A 20,440-nucleotide genomic window follows, 5' to 3' on the forward strand; every position below is an offset into this window, starting at 1 on the left:
ATGGCACAAAAATGGGCTATGTAAGTCGGCTATGTTTTGATTAGTTTGAATAATAATTTAAGATATCTACAATCACATTCTGACTAGTCAGCATGATCATTTAAGATATCAGAAATACAAAAGACGAATAAGTTCAAGATGTCTGTAAAATATTTGAAGATATTTTAAAAGGAATTCTGACTAGTCTAAAATACAAATTTGGATATCTCTAACTTAGTTTTGACTAGTCATTAATTTCATTCAAGATATCTAGAATTTATTTTCAGTTATCTACAATTTAGTTTTAGATATCTTAAAATATATTTATGATATATTTAATAAGGAGGAAATTCAATATATCTTTAATTGGAATTATGACTAGTCAGAACAAAAGGCAATTTTTAATGTACTTTTTGACTTAATTGACATAATTTAATTGTAGATATCTGAAATGAAAATTTAAGATAGTCAATCATTTATTTCAGATATCTTGAATTGAAGCTTCCATTGAACTCAATGGTAAATTTGACATCATTTACACTAGTCAAAATATCTATCCATCCATTATCTGTAAGCAGTTCAGGGTCACGGTGAGTCCAGCGCCTACCTGGAATCATTGGGCACAAGGCAGCAATACACCCTGGAGGAGGCGCTAGTCCTTCACAGGGTGACACACACACACACACACACACACACACCTATAGACACTTTTAAGTCTGCAATCCACCTACCAACATGTGTTTTTGGACTGTGGGAGGAAACCCACGCGGACACAGGGAGAACACACCAAACTCCTCACAGACAGTCACCCGGAAGAAACCCGGGCAGAAACCCACAGGGAAGAAACCCACAGGGAAGAAACCCAAAGAAACCCACAGGGAGAACAAACCACAGACAGTCACCCAGAGCAGGAATCGAACCCACAACCTCCAGGTCCCTGGAGCTGTGTGACTGCAACACTACCTGCTGCACCACCCCATTAGAGATATCTTAATTGATATTTGTGTCCAGCCATAAATTAATTGCAGATTTCTGTAATGTAAATCCAGTTGCACAATTTAATGATAAAATGGCTTGCCATAGATTGTACATCTAGCCATTATACCTAATCACTGCCATGATGTAACAGATCCCCATGTACTGAAGCAAATTAATATTTAATTTCAGATATCTACAATTTAGTCATTCATTGAAGCTGCTTTGTGACAACAACTGTTGCCAAAAGCATTATACAAATAAATTTGATTTAATAAGGAGGGAATTTAACATATCTTTAATTGGAATTATGACTAGTCAGAACAAAATGTAAGATATCACTAATTTACATTTTGACAAGTCATAATTTAATTGTAGATATCTGAAATGTAAGTTTAAAAGTTTAACGTACGCATTAATTAACTGCAGATATCTTTAAAGTAAATTCAATCAAACGGTTTAATGTTAAAACAGCTTGTCATAGAAGAACCGTCCTATTTCAAGTTTGGGCCCACTTCGGTTTTACAAAACAGAAAGGACAAACAAAATGGACAACGCATTTGTGAGAACTACCTTGTTAAAATAAAGCACACGGGCAACAGATAGTACATGCATAGCCCCCGTGTTCGTCGTCATCCTGAAAGTGGTTGTTGAGAAAACATTTAACGTTACCACAAAGTAACACACCGCTCGACGGCGAGCAGTAAAACATTCACTGTTTCATCCGTCAGTATGTCTTAAATATCACAGGTCCAATAAAGACAAAGTACCAAATTAAAGCGGAAAGTGTTTTATCGCTCAATTTGTAATTGTATATATAATTGCACTCGAAAACTAAGTATTTTTAGTCGAAACATACCTCGCCAGGAAAGTTGCTATGAAAATATACGAACTTTAAACCGAAAGAAAATGTTATTCCAAACATTATTCCTCAGGAAAAAAATAAATAAAACGGCTGCGTCACGAAGCCTGAAGTGTCCACAAGCGACTCACACAAACATACCAGCGCTAATCTTAGGCTGTGCCCTTCAAAACAAGACCAAATTTAATCCATTTAAACGCTGGAAGGGGTTGAAGAAATTTGCCTCGTTATACAGCCAATCAGAGTGAAGCTCCTGCCCTCATATATCTGGCATTTAAAAAAGCACTGTACTGGATCAGAAACAAGTGTAAACAACAGAATGAAACTAGGCACATCAGAATAAAATACATCCATCCATCCATTATCTGTAAGCGCTTATCCAGTTCAGGGTCGAGGTGGGTCCAGAGCCTACCTGGAATCATCGCGCGCAAGGCGGGAACACACCCTGGAGGGGGCGCCAGTCCTTCACAGGGCAACACTCACACATACGGACACTTTTGAGTCGCCAATCCAACTACCAACGTGTGTTTTGGACTGTGGGAGGAAACCGGAGCACCCGGAGGAAACCCACGCAGACACAGGGAGAACACACCACACTCCTCACAGACAGTCACCCGGAGGAAACCCACGCAGACACAGGGAGAACACACCACACTCCTCACAGACAGTCACCCGGAGGAAACCCATGTGGACACGGGGAGAACACACCACACTCCTCACAGACAGTCACCCGGAGGAAACCCACGCACACACAGGGAGAATACACCACACTCCTCACAGACAGTCACCCGGAGGAAACCCACGCAGACACAGGGAGAACACACCACACTCCTCACAGACAGTCACCCGGAGGAAACCCACGCAGACACAGGGAGAACACACCACACTCCTCACAGACAGTCACCCGGAGGAAACCCATGTGGACACGGGGAGAACACACCACACTCCTCACAGACAGTCACCCGGAGGAAACCCATGCACACACAGGGAGAACACACCACACTTCTCACAGACAGTCACCCGGAGGAAACCCATGCACACACAGGGAGAACACACCACACTCCTCACAGACAGTCACCCGGAGGAAACCCACGTACACACAGGGAGAATACACCACACTCCTCACAGACAGTCACCCTGAGTAGGTCCCTGGAGCTGTGTGACTGCGACACTACCTGCTGCGCCACCGTGCCGCCCAGAATAAAATACAGCAAAACAATTTTTTTCTTTGGTGAGGGTAAAAGGCCACTTGGAGAGGTGCTTAAGAATAGTTTCTCAGGAAAGGTAAAGAAAAACATTGCAAGGTGTTGGCATATAGATTTCTGCAGTAAAAGTAATAATATTCATTATGGAGAGCTTGGGGTCTTTGGAGACTCCAAAGGGACACTTGGAAAGACCACCTGCTCACTGTCTACTCCATCTTGAATACTATAAGCCAAGCCCTTGTGTTTAATTGATTAAATGTTTATAAATTTTATATAATCTACGTTGCTCTGAAAATTACATCTAATATCATCATACATTCGTGTCTCAGCTTCAGGATGTGTGTTCAGTCCCCTCCTTGGGTCAATGTCTGTGGGGAATTTGATGTGTCCAAGGGGAGAGAGTTCCTCCCACTGTTCAAAAACCCATGCTGGTGGACTGGCTATGCAATCTATCAATTTATACTGTTGTATATGTACTTTATGTGTATATGAGCTTTGTGTATCCATAGACTTTTTTTGGCAGCTATGTTTGAGGTATCTTTTGAATCCTAGTCTATGCAAATTAGGTAAATATATTTTCTGATTACACAACTAATCACATTTTACTCTGGATAAGAGTGCCTGCTAAATGCCCTAAATGTTAATATGTAAATCTACAGGTGTGAGTGACCTTGTGAGTGATGTCCTGCTTTGCGTCCAATGATTCTGGGTAGGCAAAACAAATTTGCAAATATAAAAATATAAAACCTAAAACATAAACATTTACCGGCCCAGACCAATTTTACAAACTGCCAAAACACTCAGACAGACAGCCAAAACACATTTACAAACTATAAATCAGATGGAAAGGGTAGGTACAGTATGCAGGAAATCTTGCTGATGTTTGTCAGTCAAACTGATTCATGGGGAAGAAGTGAATGGAGTTTGGGAGGGTAATTTCAAAGAATGATTTGTCTATAGCTAGCATTAACAGTCCACTTATTTTCGGTAACATTTACAGGTGGTTTAACTATCACCTGTGCATCTCCTTCTTCTTTCTGCTCTTTTAAAAATTCTAAAGAATTCCCACATGAAACACAAAAGTGTGCCACATATGACTCCCACAAAATAGAAAAAACATGGTTTGAAATTACCATCCCAAAACTCCATTCACTTCTTCCCCACAAAGCAGCTTGACTGACCAATGTTAGCAGGAGTTTCTGTGTATTGTACCACTTCGCATCTGTTTGTAAATGTGTTTTGGGCTGCTAACAATGTTTTGGCCGTTTGTAAATATGTTTTGGGCTTGTAAAAGTCTTTTGACCTGGTAAAAGTGTTTTGGCTGTTTGTAAAATTGCTTCAAGCTGGTAAATGTTTTTTTGGCCATTTGTAAAAGTGTTTATGGCTGATAAAAGTGTTTTGGGCTAGTAAAAGTGTTTTGGTCTAGTAAATGTGTTTTGGGCTGTTAAACGTTTTGGCTGTTTGTAAAAGTGTTTAGGGCTAATAAAAGTGTTTTGGGCTGATAAAAGTGTTTTGGCCATTTGTAAAAGTGTTTGTAAAAGTGGGCTGGTAAAATGACTACAGGCCAGTGGCACTCACTCCGATCATTATGAAGTGCTTTGAGAGAGTGGTGCTGACCCACATCCAGCGCAGTATACCGGATACACTGGACCCCCTGCAGTACGCCTACCGTGCCAACAGATCCACCTTGGATTGCATCGCTGTTGCCCTCCACTATTCTCTTTCTCACCTGGAAAACAAAGACTCCTCAGGATGCTCTTTGTGGACTATAGTTCCGTCTTTAACACGGTCATCCCTCACAAACTGTCCACACTCGGCCTGCACCCCATCCTCTGCCACTAGTTTTTGGACTTCCTGACTGGCAGGCCCCAGTCCGTCAGGGTTGGCAACAGGACTTCAGCCAGTATCACCACCTACACTGCTCAGCTAAATCCTCTACACCCTGTTCACCCATGACTGTGTCGCCTATCACAAGGACAACATCATCCTCAAGTTCGCAGATGACACTGCAGTGATAGGACGCATCACTGATGGAGATGAAGAGGCCTACAGGAGGGAGGTGACCGGGCTGGTAGCATGGTGTGAGGATAACAACCTCACCCTCAAAACAGACAAGACGAAGGAGCTGATAGTGGATATGAGGAAAAAGAAAAGACCTCATCAGCCACTGTTCATTCTGGAGCTTGAAGTAAAGAGGGTGAGCAACTTTAAATACCTGGGCGTCCACATCAGTGAGGACTTTACATGGACATTGAGCACCATGCAGCTGGTCAAAAAGGCTCAGCAGCAGTTGCATTGCCTGAGGAGGCTGAGAAAATTTGGGATGTCACTCAGAATCCTCAGAAATTTTTATAGCTGTGTCATCAAGAGCCTCCTGACCAGCTGTATCACCGTGTGGTACGGCAGCATGACTGTGATGGACCAAAAACGCTTGCAAAGAGTGGTGAAGCCTGCTGAGAAGGTCACCAGGACTCCACTACCCTCTCTGCAAAGCATCTACCACCAGAGAGTCCGCAGGACCCCATCCACCCCCAGCATGGACTGTTCACACTTTTACCCTCTTTTGGCTGGAGGTACAGAAGTGTCAAATGCAAGACCACTAGGTTAAAGAACTCTTTCTTCCCCACTGCCCTCAGACTCCTGAACTCCTCAGAAATAACCCTGCACTTTACTGTCAACATGTTCACATGCCTCTGTCTTTTACTGTCACACAAACTATTGTTTCTACTTATTGCTGTTTGTGATTGTAGCACTCGTTCACTTTACCGTTCACTTATGTATATATCTCAGTGAACTTTGCACTTTATTAGTTATGTAGTTATTCACTGTATTTTCTCTTCCATTTGGCATTCTTGGTGAGGAGCAAAGAAAGAATTTCATTGTACACGGAACCTGTTCCTTACTGTGCAGACAATAAACTCTCTTTAAGTCTTTTGTCCGTTAGCAAAACGTCTCGGGATGGGAGCATGGCAAATGTGTTTTCATTTTTGTAAATTTGTTTTGCCCTTCTCGACCACTATAATGTAGCGCTATAACGAATAGCCACAATCCACTGTGCTGTTGTCAAAAACCTGCACGATCTCGTGTGCAAATTTCACTGGCCTCCTGCTTAAGAAGCCTTTGTCGCTAACCTTTTGCTATACTGTTCCAGGTGTTTGCGACAGTGCTGTTAATTGGTTGCTATGATTGCCCCCCCATGTCGTTGGCTGTGTGTTGGGCTATTTGTAACACATACGACATATGGCGGGTAACCAGACTTGACAAAATCCGTTAAACCGTACAAACTAGTACAACATGCAACCGATAAAAAACCGTATATCAGACCGAACAGTGCGAATTGGAAATGTTGTCCAAATACAGCTGAGAGATAAGAAGGGAATTAATTATAAAACGGTAATTTAATGGTGCTTTTAATTATTTTTATTTAGTTTTTAAGAGCAAATTCAGGAACAGCAATATTGCGGTAGCGTGGCCGAGTGGTCTAAGGCGCTGGATTTAGGCTCCAGTCATTTCGATGGCGTGGGTTCGAATCCCACCGCTGCCAAGTTGTTTTTCTATTTAATTCTCTATAATTTCCAGGATTTGTAACGGATTCATGAGACACGCAACATTAACACCCAAAGCAACTGTGAAAAGTTCCTGTTTGTTTTTTACTCTTCAGCTTTTTTTGTACAACGTATAACAGGTTTAGCGCCACTGTGTGGTAACTTCGTCTAAATCTTATGGACAAAGGCATATAGAAACCTGTCCATCTATCCATTTGCTGACGTAAAAATTCTAGAAACATCTACTCTAGTAAGGTGATTATTTCTGGATCACAAACATCACTCCAGCTCACCCTAAATGTATTGGATGGAGCTCCATCCCAGAAGAGCCCTTCCACTGCTCCACATCCCCCTGGGGTTACACAGTTGCAATCAAAATTATGTGACCCACATTTAAAATAATGTTTTGGATTTGTTTTGTTTGTTTTATTTGATCAAAAATTACTAATTCCATCTGTTTGAAATGAACCAATCCTACAAATTAAATACCTCAACACAACTAATATAAAACGTTATTTTGGGTTGAATTTAAACTTAATTTGATAAAAAAATTGGTAAGTTTTGCTGTAGCTAGCACTTAATAGAGGCCATTGTGCCTGTAGGCTCATGTGCAGCTGCTTCAGAGGCCCATTTTGTATTTTTCTCTGTGGAGTTTATTGTGTCAAAAATGGGTGAACCTTAAAGTAGGTGAGGTTATTAATTTTAAGGTGGTGTCTACAAAATATGGTAATATATACTGAACATAAAACTATTTTTATAAGGTAATATGTCCCTATTTTACTAAATGTTATAGGTTTAATTTAAATGCATCTTCCAAAATTATACATGACCAAAATTAACATAAATTTCACCAGGTTTTCTGATATTGTTATTCAGCTTTTATTTGAGGGGCTTCACAAATCTGAATTAGCCAGTTCTGGTATTCGTTCTGGTATTATAAACTCATTAACCTGCAGGTTTATTATTCAGTAACTTCTATTAATTAGGCAATAATGCCTATGTGCTATTCAATCAGGACCAGAAGGGTATGCACTGGGTCTTGAACAAGGATATTAAAGCAATGCTTAATATGTATAAACGGGGCCAAAATAAAATGTTCCCTAGATTAAAACCATCACTAACTTGAACAATTGACACACTGATTCATGCTGTTATTCCGTCCTCAGTGATGTATTCTGGCTGAATCTATATCCTCAGTTTCCTGTTCTTGGCTGATGGGAGTGGTGGAAGCAGATTTGGTTTTTCCGCTGTTGTAGCCCATCCACCTCAGGTTGTGATCTTTGCAGTTCACATCTGTTGTACAGTGTTTATTTGGGCATCTGTAGTCTTCCTGTCTGCTTGAACAATTACAGCCATTGTCTTCTGATAGTTTTTGTCAAACTGCAACTCACTGGATGTGATTTTTTTTGTCTTGTAAGAACTCTTGGGAAAAATTCAGACCACTCCATCTGGTACCAACTACACTTTGGTCAAAGTCACATTGTTACACATTCTGTTTTTCGATGGGAACATTTACTGAATGCTTTTGACCACAGTGTGCATCATTTTATGAACCGAGGGGCTTCCACATGAATGGCTGACTGAAATGTGTTATTGTTAATTATACAGAACATGCTGAGTGTATACAGAGTTTGTAATTAGGTGGAATAACCCTGTATATCCATTTCCTCTCATATTCCTTGGCTACTGTTGTACCCAAAATACCACTTGGTGGTCTATCAATACCTCTGTCCAAACATCCATTTAGAACATCCATCTAGAACAGAAATAGCACTGACGTTGTGATTTCTGTATATTAATCAGGAATAAAAGGTCACTGATGTTTACTCAGCTATTGATACACCACCAAATAAACACTGACAACTTGTACATGTGCAAATTGTAGGCATTCTTATCAGAAAGTAAACAAGACAATCATTGCTGTCTGCAGTTTCACCTCAGTTTATTTCTCTCAGCTTCATTCAGTCAATTCACATTAGTAACCCCTCTAGCTATAAAAATGTTTATTTTCCTCTACAAGGAAAATAAAAACCCTTTTAAATACTGCTGATCAACCGATCTTACAAAAAGACAACTCTCTCACGTTTTTTTCTAAATACTGGCCGTTGCTAAGGAAACAAGAGATGGATTCATACAGGGATGAAGCTCGCAAAGAGATGGATAAAACTGAAAGTGGCACAGGAGATAGGCTATAAATAACAGACTGAGATTTCGTCTTTGAGGAGGTGGCTAGCATTGGTATCTTTGCTTGCAACGACTTTTCAAGTACAGCAGGAACAAGCATATTCTCAGCTGTCCGAGAAGTATTGGTTTCCCCTCTGCTTATACGCTAACACTCAAAAGAAAGGCTTTACATAAATAAGTATTTTTCTAATGCCACAATACATAATTTACAAAGAACATTTAGATCTGAAAAAAAATTGGATTCTTTGGAAAATTCGCATCCAGAGAACATCAAATTCTGAATTTCAATCTAGAGAGTCATTAGAAAAAATAAAATAAGCATGAACAACTTACCATGGCAATCCAAAATACAATGCACAACACAGTGCTTTCTAAACTAGTTATAAAACTGCAGGAAATAAGACTATGCTATGTGCTGTAACATCCTCTCTGTTATCCTGAATATGGCAAACTCTTAACAAAATTATTTTACAATCAGTATCGGTGCATTTCTACAAATCCTGAAAGATCATGTGTATTAGCAACAAATATAAACCAAGAAAAAAAAAAGACAGCAGATGAATAGTAAGTGTATGATGAACCCCAAAGGTGTAGTGCTGGCAAGTTTGAAACACTCTTCTAAAAACAATCACCAGTCTGCTTGTTAAATGATCTCAAAATCAGCTGTTAAAAGTGAATTCCTCAAGGATATCAGGACCACTTTAAAGCAGAACTGATTATAGTGATTAGGAATTGAGATTGCTATTTAAGCATAAACATTCAGAATGATCTTTGCATACGTTTAACTAAATGGGGATTTAAATAAGGCATTGGAATCAAATATATGGCAATTGTTGTTATCAGAATACTGTTTTTGTTTGTTTTGTTTTGATATTTTTGTCCACAAATATATGTGAACAGTTAAAATATATTGTATGAAAAGTTTCTGTATATTGCATCCCTTGACAAAAATCTGGCAGATATATGAAATTAATTAGAACAAACACATGAAAAGTTTGTACAGTGTGTAAGCGATTCTGTAAGTCAACTGGTAGTGTGTAAATTCACATATGCCTAAATATACAAATTCATCAACAGATCAATAAAACAACAAAACAATAAGACATCTCCTCTTATACCAGCTGGCCACAAAAAAAAATACATACATGAACGTCAAAATCTTCATGTTTTGGTTTTTCATAATTACATTTTTCACACTGGGGCTTTTGGATATACACAAAACAATACTAATTAAAGAAATATTTAGATATAGATGTTTAATGAATCTAAACATATCACTGAGAGTGGGTTCAGGAAAATAGTTGTTGTGACCACTGGTGGTTGTAGACAGTAAATAAAATGGTTTGTTAAATGATTGTTCTGTAGACTTTGACATTTTTACTATTGTCAATAATAATAATATTAACAATAAAAAAAATGTAAAAAGCCAGAATGTTTTTTATGCAATCAACAATTTTACAACAAAGCACTCTCAATGACTCTGTATACATCTGTATACATGACAACTGAAATATACAGAATGTTTAGGCATATGTTTTAGCCTTTAACGTGCCCATTCCTATGAATTCCAACTTACTGTATGCACCAGACACATGGACTATATAATAAAAAAAAAATTATACAAAATTATACAAATATACTCAGTAAATCCCTAAGTGAATACTGGCCTCAAACCTAACCTTTGCAAAAGTCTGGAAACAAATCTTTCACATTTTACCATGTGTACTTGCACTCCCAAAAACACACAGGTGCCACCCAAGGGTTCCTTGTTCGATCCACTGTCGGTTAATCAAAGAAAAAGGGATCGCTGTGTGAAGAAGTTTTTAAACACTTTAAATATTTAAAGGGCCTATATCCTGCATTGTTGTTGTGCTTTATTTCCTCTGAACTTCATATGTTTGACTGTTAACCAAAAACGTCCATAATTTACTTTTACAAGACCATTTCCCAACAAACCTTTACAACACTCTGTTTACAACAAAACAGATATTTTTTTGCGGCTTCAGGACTGATACTTTTAAATGATCCCTGCGGTAATTGGCTGTCCTGTATCAAGGCTTGGTCCAAAAGTCGTCCCAGCGGAAAAAAAATCTTTATATCAGTTGACAGGTTCTTCAGAGAAATATATATGCAGTTATTAAACGGGCAGGCTGTGGCATCTTCAACAGGTCTCATCAGATTCTGAACATTTGTCCTTCTGAGCACATCATCTTGTCACTGAAAAAAGACATCAACATCTCTGAATGAAGCACACCCTAAGTGAAGGTTTGTCAGCCAGGCAAGCAAACTTTCCCAGCAAACAGCAGTCCGACAATAGTGAAAAATATTGATAAAACAAAAAGTACGTATGACGATCCCACAACTATGTTGTTAGGTAGTTTATAAGGCTGTCCTCCAACTTCATTGATGTAAAACCCAGTTGGAAAAATGAGAGCAGCCATGCAAAAGAAGACCACTGTAACACAGCAAAGGAGATGTTAATTAGAAACAGCATATTGTGATAAAAAAAAAAAAAATATGCCTCTCTGATTACACTCTAGATATTGTCAGTATATGAAGAACACTCCAACTCCACAATATATTACAAAGAGAACATAACTGGTTTTGAATTTAGTCCAATACAGTATGTGAAATACTAAATACATTTCTTGTACTCAGTGTTTTAATTGTGGCACTATTGCATTATCTTTGTATCATAATATTGTGCAAATATCCTTCAGTATCCTGCTACGTTTTTACCATATTGCCCACCAAGCCAAACGATTCCATAACTGCTACTCACTTCCGGTGAAAGCGATCCAGCGAGCGTACTTGGTTGTTTCTTGATGCCAGTGCGACAGCAGCAGAAGGGCACAGGTTACAGAGAGTGAGATGATACCCATGATGATGAAGAAGAGAGTAGTGACCCATTCTGGAGGAAGACGCGGGGGCATACATATCTTTTCTCGTCCGTGAATAGTCTGGCACTGACGAACAAGCCCCATCGTCAAAGCTCCTGCATTCAAAGAACATAAAATACATGTTTGTTTACTGTATTTATTGTTGTTGATTTTTATCAATAATAACATAGGTGGGTGGCACGGTGGCGCAGCAGTTAGTGTCGCAGTCACAAGCTCCTGGAGGTTGTGGGTTCAAGTCCCGTCCGGGTGAAGTTTGTGTGTTCTCCCCGTGTCCGCATGGGTTTCCTCCGAGTGATTGTCTGTGAGGAGTGTGGTGTGTTCTCCCTGTGTCTGCGTGGGTTTCCTCCAGGTGACTGTCTGTGAGGAGTGTGGTGTGTTCTCCCTGTGTCTGTGTGGGTTTCCTCCGGGTGCTCCGGTTTCCTCCCACAGTCCAAAAACACAAGTTGGTGGATTGGCGACTTAAAAGTGTCCGTAAGTGTGAGTGTGTGAGTGAATGTGTGTGTGTGTCTGCATTGCCCTGTGAAGGACTGGAGCCACCTCCAGGGTGTATTCCCGCCTTGCACCCAATGATTCCAGGTAGACTCTGGACCCACCGCGACCCTGAACTGGATAAGCGGTTACAGATAATGAATGAATAACATAGGTCTTACTCATTTATACAATGCTACCAAGCTACCACCTTTTTTTCTTTTTTTGTTTTTTTAAATTGGTGCCAATGAAACATCACTGGAGCTCAACATGCTTGGGGGAGAACACTAACTGCCAATTATGTTATGCAAGTTAACTCCACGCCTGCTAGCATTACACTGAGTGTTGGGAGGAGGACAGGCCAGGACACCATAACGTAAATATGAGTATGAAAGCAACATCCAACCAACAGTAAGATTAGAGAGCACCAACACTGGCAAATTTACCATTTGCATCATAGAAATAACAGATATAATATAGATTAATATAACTGAAGAATTCATATAGCAGTGTAGTTGCAGTAAGGCCTCATGCCTCTCATGATGTGGAGGAGCTTTATACTGACTTGTCACTGTAAAATAATGCAAAGGTATTTTTATTAAATAGGGGTCACAGAAGAGATTAATAACTGTTTTAATAATGGTTTGAATAAACCGTATGCTATGAACTTTGCAATCAGCAGATCTCAACCCAACTGAACACCAGAAACTTCTGCACTGACCTCATATATTTAGCGCCCATCTTTGTATACCCCATTAATGATCAAATGAACATGGTATATGTTCTATATATCTTTGTTATGTTTCTCTAGCAATGCACTGGTGTCACTTTTTGAGTATGAGAAAAAAGAAGTGAATTTAATTTTAAGTTTTACTCTGGCTGTGTGACTCACACTAGCCTGAAGCACACATAGAAGCATCAACATTTCTCCACAAAATCCCCAACATGGGGGCAAAGTGTCTGGACTTTGTAAGGCTTCACATGGCTGAGGTTTTAAAACTTCCCATTTGAAATTAGACTTCCTGCCCTAGCTCCCCCGGGACTTAACAAAGATGTCCATGCCTGAGAGTTGGTATGGGAACGGACCCCCAGAACAAGCGCCTGTGGCAAAAGGCCAACGACAGGAACCCCAGGGAAAAGGGCATGCAATGGCTGAACCCAAACATCCTCTGACAGAAAAAAAAAAAAACCAAGCAGCGTTTTGGTGTTCTGATGGATATCTGCAGACCACGGGATAAACCATACCAGCACATTTTTAACAATTATTTTAACTTTATAATGTGCAGAACATCCGAGGAGAACCCTGAGGACCTTCCACAATTTCAGAGAAGGCCACTGTGAATTTTAAACAAATTACAATAATTACCAATATAATGAGTTAATGAAATTAACCAAACATATTTTCATTTTTCATATATTGTATATCAGTCATGTTTCAGAAATTTGCTCTAAACCAGGATTCATTTGGTACATCTGTCTTAAATTTGATCAATTTTGTTGGCATTTTCCTATTATTTCAATAATTAAGGCTCAGAGTTTGTTTCAACACTGACCAAACACAATTCATAATATCATCATTGAATGTCTTTTATAACATTCTAATCAAAGCCAAAATAACAATGTTACACTAGTACTAATATATTTTTAAAAATACCATAGGTGTGCTTGCAGAAATGATCATCGTACAAGGTGTTTTGGCCCAAAGGGAATGCCTATCTTTTTAAGTCGTGTTTTTCCCCCCACTGCAGATAATAAATCTCTGCACAAATCAAGTTCAGTTGTTTTATTCATAGTAACCACATGGGCTTGAATTAAGTCTTTGTATTTTCTCTCTTCTGTAGTCTCACACTAATTGGAGCTTGTTCTGCCTGTCTGACTCAGTACTTCAATAGTCTTTAACCTTTCAAAAAACAGTTCAAAGGACACTGCAAAATCATATTTGGTCAGCCTAGTAAGATAGAATGACTAGGAAGAGCAATAAAATTGGACACATGAGACAAGTCCCTAGAGACACAGGAGGAAAGCGTTCAATTGAGTGAAAGGGCATGTATGTGAGTTATGTAATAAATAACTGATACAAGGACCTGTGATGGATAGGCGCCCTGTTCAAATGTGTCCCTGTCTTGTCCCCAGAAATACAGGGTAGACTCTGGACCAATCATGACCTTGAACAGGATTAAGTGATTACAGAAAATGAATGAATTAATATATTAAGGAATTACTGAGGCAATGACATATCGTTTCAGAGCATTGCACCAGATCCCTTCTGTGAGAAACTCCCCCTTCTGCTTTATCCTACTGCTATGCTGTATCTCAAGCAAAGTTTCTTTTAATGAAAAACAGATTACATGGAGAAAAAAAAAAGTCAGGCAACACTGTGATACATCAGGATTTAACTGAATATAATGTGAGAGTTTAAAAGCATAGTTAAGTACATGACTTTAATAAAATTACAGCTCGGTTTCCCTAACAGGAAATAATCCTACTTTTGGACTACATTTTCTTTTATTAGAGACATGCTATGTGGTCCAAGGCTAGGCTTAATCCATCTGGTGCTAGGAGTTTATTATAATGATCCTTAGAATTTATTAATTTGTAAATAATGGTCAAAGGAATTTGTTGCACATGGAGGGTGTTGTTTACTGGCTGTACAGGATATCCCATTCCTTCCCTACATATTTGTTGTAGACAGAGTAAAAGGACACTGAGTACAGGAAAGCTGTCTTACATATCATTGCTGTCTTATCCAAACTCCATAACTGACCCTCATGTTGCATTCAATGTTTCAAAACAAATGGATAAACATAAGATGTACATATGTCATTAAACTGGTTTACATTAGCACACACCTGTCAATTCAGAACGATAAATTCAACAAAAATTAAACCTCGGAAAACATAAAATTATACTTGTTTATATTGTACAGAATCTAACGACAGCTAATCTCTGTGCAACTGATCTTTGAAGCAGCTGTAAGGTTGACATTAGGGCTAGGATCATACATTTCTTGACACGTAAAAGAGGTGTCGCACTGAGATTTCAGGTGTCCATATCATGATACTGATATAAAACCTAGAGGCTACTCATCACGCTGAAACTGAGCTTGGACCTGAGAGAAATTGATGTTTCAAATACTTAGAACTGGAATCTAATCTCCTATAAGAGTTTTAATATGAACAGAATATTTTATATGAATCCACAATACTGACAAATGCTCACCAAATACAATACATGGCCAAGAGATTGTGGACGCCTGCTCATCCTGCCGTTCTTCAGATATGAAGGCTATTCACTGAGATTTATTTTTGTTTTTACTACTGCCTTTGATGTAGTAATAGCTTCTACTTTTCTAAAAAAGCTTTAAATAAGAACTAAATATTTCTGTGAGAAACTGATAGCATTTAGTGTTACTGAAGTCAGGTAGTGATGTTGGATGATTAGTTCTGGATTACAAAAATATGCTCCAAAATCACCCCCAAAGTATTGCACTGTGGTCCAACACTCCAGGGAACAGAGTTCAATAGCTCCACAGTCCACTACTGAGCATTGGACATGGTGATCATAAGATGTATAGCTGCTTCAGAGCCTCCCAAATCTAAGGAGTTTCAAATCTTTGTCTGAAACTAATATTTTATAAAAATAAATTCACTGGATTAAGGGAATCTTTTAAAGAACTATACACTGCAGTTGGTTTTGGGTTTCAGTCACATCTGGTATCTGCTTTTTACTGGCATTATTCAAATAATAGCCAAATAATAACCACTACCACCCCCAAGATCAGATTCATATTTACTAAGACTGCCCTGACAGGAACAAGTCCAACTGAGAAGCACAGTGTTTACAGGGCCTGGATAGTGAGTCTAAGTCCTAATTAGTGCTCCTGTTGAGCCAACTGAATACAGTGATGAGGTATGGAGTAACAGAGAGCCTCCTGCTTTGTTCTGAGCCTCTTGCTTTAAAAATATTTATTATTTGCCTCAGCCTGATAGAGCTGGGCTAATTGGTGCTATGTTGGGCAATGAGTTATTGTTTCCTGATGTTCAAAGTAACAGCAATTGGATCAACTATGATAAGAGTAGAAGACACAGCGTCTGTAAAGTAATGTACATGCTCTCTTCAGAAACAAGGTTTCCTGTTACAGAAAAGCACTCATCACTGGTGATGCAATATAAACAATTCCACCAAACAGGATCCTTGACTGGACCTTATCTAAAAGTCATTTAATGGTTACTGACAGATGTCACATCGGCTTAAAACGGTTTAAAAACTTTGTTGCCTTTGATTTTGGAGGGGAAAAAACTGTGTAACAAATCTCTGAAATAGCGCCTATTCACACTGTATTGGGTGTGCGTTTCTTTCGGTGATGTAGTAGAATGTCTGAATAATAAGATGCTCATCACTAATGAAGTGCTTCAATTTGATCTGATTTTTCAGAGATTAGCAGCTTGTTTGGTATCAGAATTGACAGATAATAATTCAATGACAGTGTACTGAAGATAGAAAAGTTGCAGAGTGTCAACTCTAGCAGGGTCCAAACTGTGTAATGCACATGCCAAATATTTTAAGGGTATATCAACATTCATTACATTATCTGTGCCTGCAGGTACAGTTACAAAGGTGCCTTCCTAATATGGACAACACGTAAAGCCTGGTCATGTGTTTACAACACCAAATCCTGAGCAAGAGCTGCTCAGCGAAATTTCTACAAAATGGGTCCTAAATGCTTGAATAAAATGTGATTGCTTTTATTGTTAGAGAATTATTAAGCTTTAACCATCAATCATTAGTATTTAGCTTTTAGGTTTACATATGTTAAAACATATTTACAGTGCCATTTCACTGTTTAATTCAGAGTGTGGCACGTGTTTTGATTTTACAACTGTTCTCTCTCTCTCTCTCTCTCTCTCTCTCTCTCTCTCTCTCTCTCTCTCTCTCTCTCTCTCTCTCTCTCTCTCTCTCTCACACACACATATGTGTCACCATATTGTTCACGGCCTGTGCTGCAGACTTTGTGCTTATAAAGGCATTCCTTTTTCTTATCACTGTACTTGAACAAGAACTCCAAAGTATACCGCTCCTGAAAAACAAGCCACAGAAGCACATCCAAGATTGTTTATACCGTATTATTCTGCACATCTGTTGGACGGTGTCACTGTACAATAAACATATTTGATTATTTAAGGGAGATATAATTTTAAAAATTGTATGCATTTATCTCTGAGCAAACAGCAGTGGGGTTTATGTTGGAGATGGGATGGAACCCTAAAATGTTCGGGACCTGACCTTAAAGATGAGAGAAGGCCTGCTCTGTTGCTGCTTCTGCTGGAGTTTGGAAGCATTAGTGAAAATGTGAGGATTAAAAATATCTTTAAAATGAATGTAAATCATTGTTGTTTTTTAGTTTTGTTTGAAAGCTAATTACAAAGCCCGGTAAATTAATCAGAGCCTATGTATGACACTGGAACTGTGCAGAAGACAGGAGGTCATTTCATAACATTCTCAGCAAAGGCCCTCCCCTTTCTCTTCAGTGACTGATTTACTTCACCGCTGAGCTGTGGACAATGCAGATGATGCAACTTGATGGCCAGTACAGAGCTTTATTTACAAACACAAGATGCTCTCAATTGTCACTTATGTATGTTTACCAGGGTTTCGTAAAATCAATATGCAGCTGAGGAGTCAAATGTTAACACACAGTAGAAGATATAAATTGTTTACCACCAGTGAGGACAAGTTTTGTGAGGAAGAAGACTAACAAAATATAAATAAAATAAAAGAACAAAATATACTTAATTAAATACACCTTAAGACACCCCTATTAAGCCATTTTTTACATTATGCCACATTTTAAAAGTAGCCTAAATATTAGAACAGGATAGCTTAACCTGACATATACATAATCAACCACTCCCTTTATGAGAGGTACTTGTGTCAAAATAAATAAATTAACCTATACATCTTCTGCTGTCAACATGTCTACCTGCATCCTTCAGTTATTCAGTAACTGTGTCTAGAGACAGTTTTCTGGTTTAAAGATTAGGATCGCACTTCTGGTGACATATCTTGGAGGTGGGAGGAGCCATTGAATACAGCCAGAAAACAGTTATTATAATACTATGATTAGATAACTGATTATGTATATATTTATTAGCCACTACATGAGAGTGCATGCATATATTCAGAACAAACTGGCACCACAGGGATTTCAAATGGCTGTGTAATGTATATTTATATGCAATATATACTGGGTATTTTACTTTATGTAGCTAGTGATTGAATGAAAACACAAGCATGAATTGTGTCAAAATGAAAAGGCTGAAGGATGTAATACTGCACTTCATAGTATAAAATAATAAAACAAATAATAATTTTATTTTTAGTTTTAAGTCAGAATGCCCCTTTAAATTTGACAGTTTATTAATTCTGTGACAAAGAAAGATAAACTGAAATGTGCTAATTATCTGAAATGGGGAAAGAATTAAATCGAATTTTCCCCTAACTTAAAAACGGTTTACATGATTATATGTTTTATTGTTATTAAAGATTATTACCTTCTGCTCCTCCAGTGTTGATCCAGTCTGGGTTTGCGACGCTGGCAATCGCAAAGATATCCGCAGCGAGGAATAAACATCCTGAAATTATGGTGAGTTTATCCATTTTCCATAATTCCCACAAGGCAGCTGTGGAAGTCAACTATCTCCTCCAGTAGCTAGTGCTCTGAGGAGATACAACTTTCTCTCCCCCTTCTTCTTGGGGGAGACTCATGGGTTTCTGTTTAGTTCACCATACCAGCAACATCGTGTAGAAATCAAATCAGTTCAGTAAACAGAGATTTCGAACTCACTTTGGCATTAATTAGTGTTTTAATAGACGGAGTTAACCGACTGAAGCTCGTTGTAATGAAGAATTCTGGTTATCAGTGCCTTCCTTAATCCATATAAAAAAATGCTGAGGGAAAAAACGAGGAAAATGACCAATGCTGTTGCATAAAGGGCTCCGCCGCCCTGACGCCCACGAAAACAGTTCCTCCGGTGTAACAAAAGCGGGTTTATACTACCGTAAATACCCTCGGTGTCTAATAAATCCTCTATGAGCTTATCGGTTTGTCCATTGTTAAACAAACTAAAGCATTTCTCGGCGAGACGCCCCTCTCCAACACGCTCCTCTCAAAACATAGATACATTACATGCGCGTCAGAGCGAATCCAACTCTCGCGAGATCCCCTCCCTAGAAAAAAATAAACGTGATTTCGTCAAAGAAATAAAAATAAATATTGTGTTGCCCGTGTGTACCGACGTCATCAATGACGTCTTCTTTCACTGAGAGGACAGTTTGTGACTGAGTTTTACAGCTAAGGACAGGGGTGTGGATTAGTGGTAAGCAATACAGAAAAAAAATCTCATCACAATGCTTTTTCACAATACTCAGTTTAGATATGGTAGTGTTATTTTCACACAGCTCCAGGGTCCTGTTCATTGTGGGCTCCATACCTGTCTTGGGTCACTGTCTGAGAGGAGTTTTTTGAAGAGTGATTTGTTCTCCCTGTGTCTGTATTGGTTTCCTCCAGGTACTCCAGTTTCCTCTCGCACTCCAAGCAACTGGTACATGGATTGGCTGTGCAAACTTGTCCACAGATGAGTGTGTTTTTTTGCTGGGAGAGTGTGTGACACCCTTTGATGGGTTGGAGCCCTGGGAAAGATGTGTTTGTGCATAGTGCAAGATTCTGTGTAAGCTTGAGGCACATCAAGTCCCTGATCAGGATGAAGTGTTGTTGAGATATGTTGGCACAAACTACAGGTACAATAATTGCATTCAACAATTAAACATGTTCTTTTTAATTATACATGTATTTTAAGTATGGTGATAAGGATCTATACTCTCAAAATAACTGTACATCTTTACGACAAGTTACTGTATATGTTGTATAACCAAATATTGTTAGACACCTTCAGTAACTCCACTGCAGGAATATATCCAAACATGGAGGTAGGTTTTAAAGTCTCCAAAGAAAAACATGAAAGGAAGCACTTTGGAGCAGTTGCACTAAAGCATGACGTGGTCAGTAATATTTCAGATAATAAATACTGTTAAATAGATATGTCTTCTCAAAGACCCCATTTATCATGATCAGGCATTAAACCAAGAACAGCACCTATATTTATTAACTCCCAATATGATGTTGGTTTTCTGTTTATTTCAGTTATGTGAATTCAAACAAGAAACGTCCAGTGTTAACGGAGTTCACTGGAAATATGTAAAGAAAGAGTCTTAATATTGCACTGTATCGATCAAACAGCAAAGTAAATGTCTGTGATATAAAAT

At 38.6% G+C, this 20,440-nt stretch overlaps 1 protein-coding gene across 1 annotated transcript; it reads right to left on the minus strand.

Moving 5' to 3' along the window:
• Positions 1–7,446: 7,446 nt before the first annotated feature.
• On the minus strand, positions 7,447–19,298 carry LOC136692805 (uncharacterized protein C16orf52 homolog A-like). The gene is made up of 3 exons (XM_066666485.1): positions 18,670–19,298; positions 11,533–11,745; positions 7,447–11,205 (listed from the first exon to the last, which is right to left on the minus strand). The coding sequence occupies exons 1-3, from the start codon at positions 18,773–18,775 to the stop codon at positions 11,021–11,023; spliced, it is 504 nt and encodes a 167-aa protein (XP_066522582.1). The 5' UTR covers positions 18,776–19,298; the 3' UTR covers positions 7,447–11,020.
• Positions 19,299–20,440: the final 1,142 nt, after the last annotated feature.

Source organism: Hoplias malabaricus, chromosome 3, assembly GCF_029633855.1.
Source record: "Hoplias malabaricus isolate fHopMal1 chromosome 3, fHopMal1.hap1, whole genome shotgun sequence".
NCBI lineage: Eukaryota > Metazoa > Chordata > Actinopteri > Characiformes > Erythrinidae > Hoplias > Hoplias malabaricus.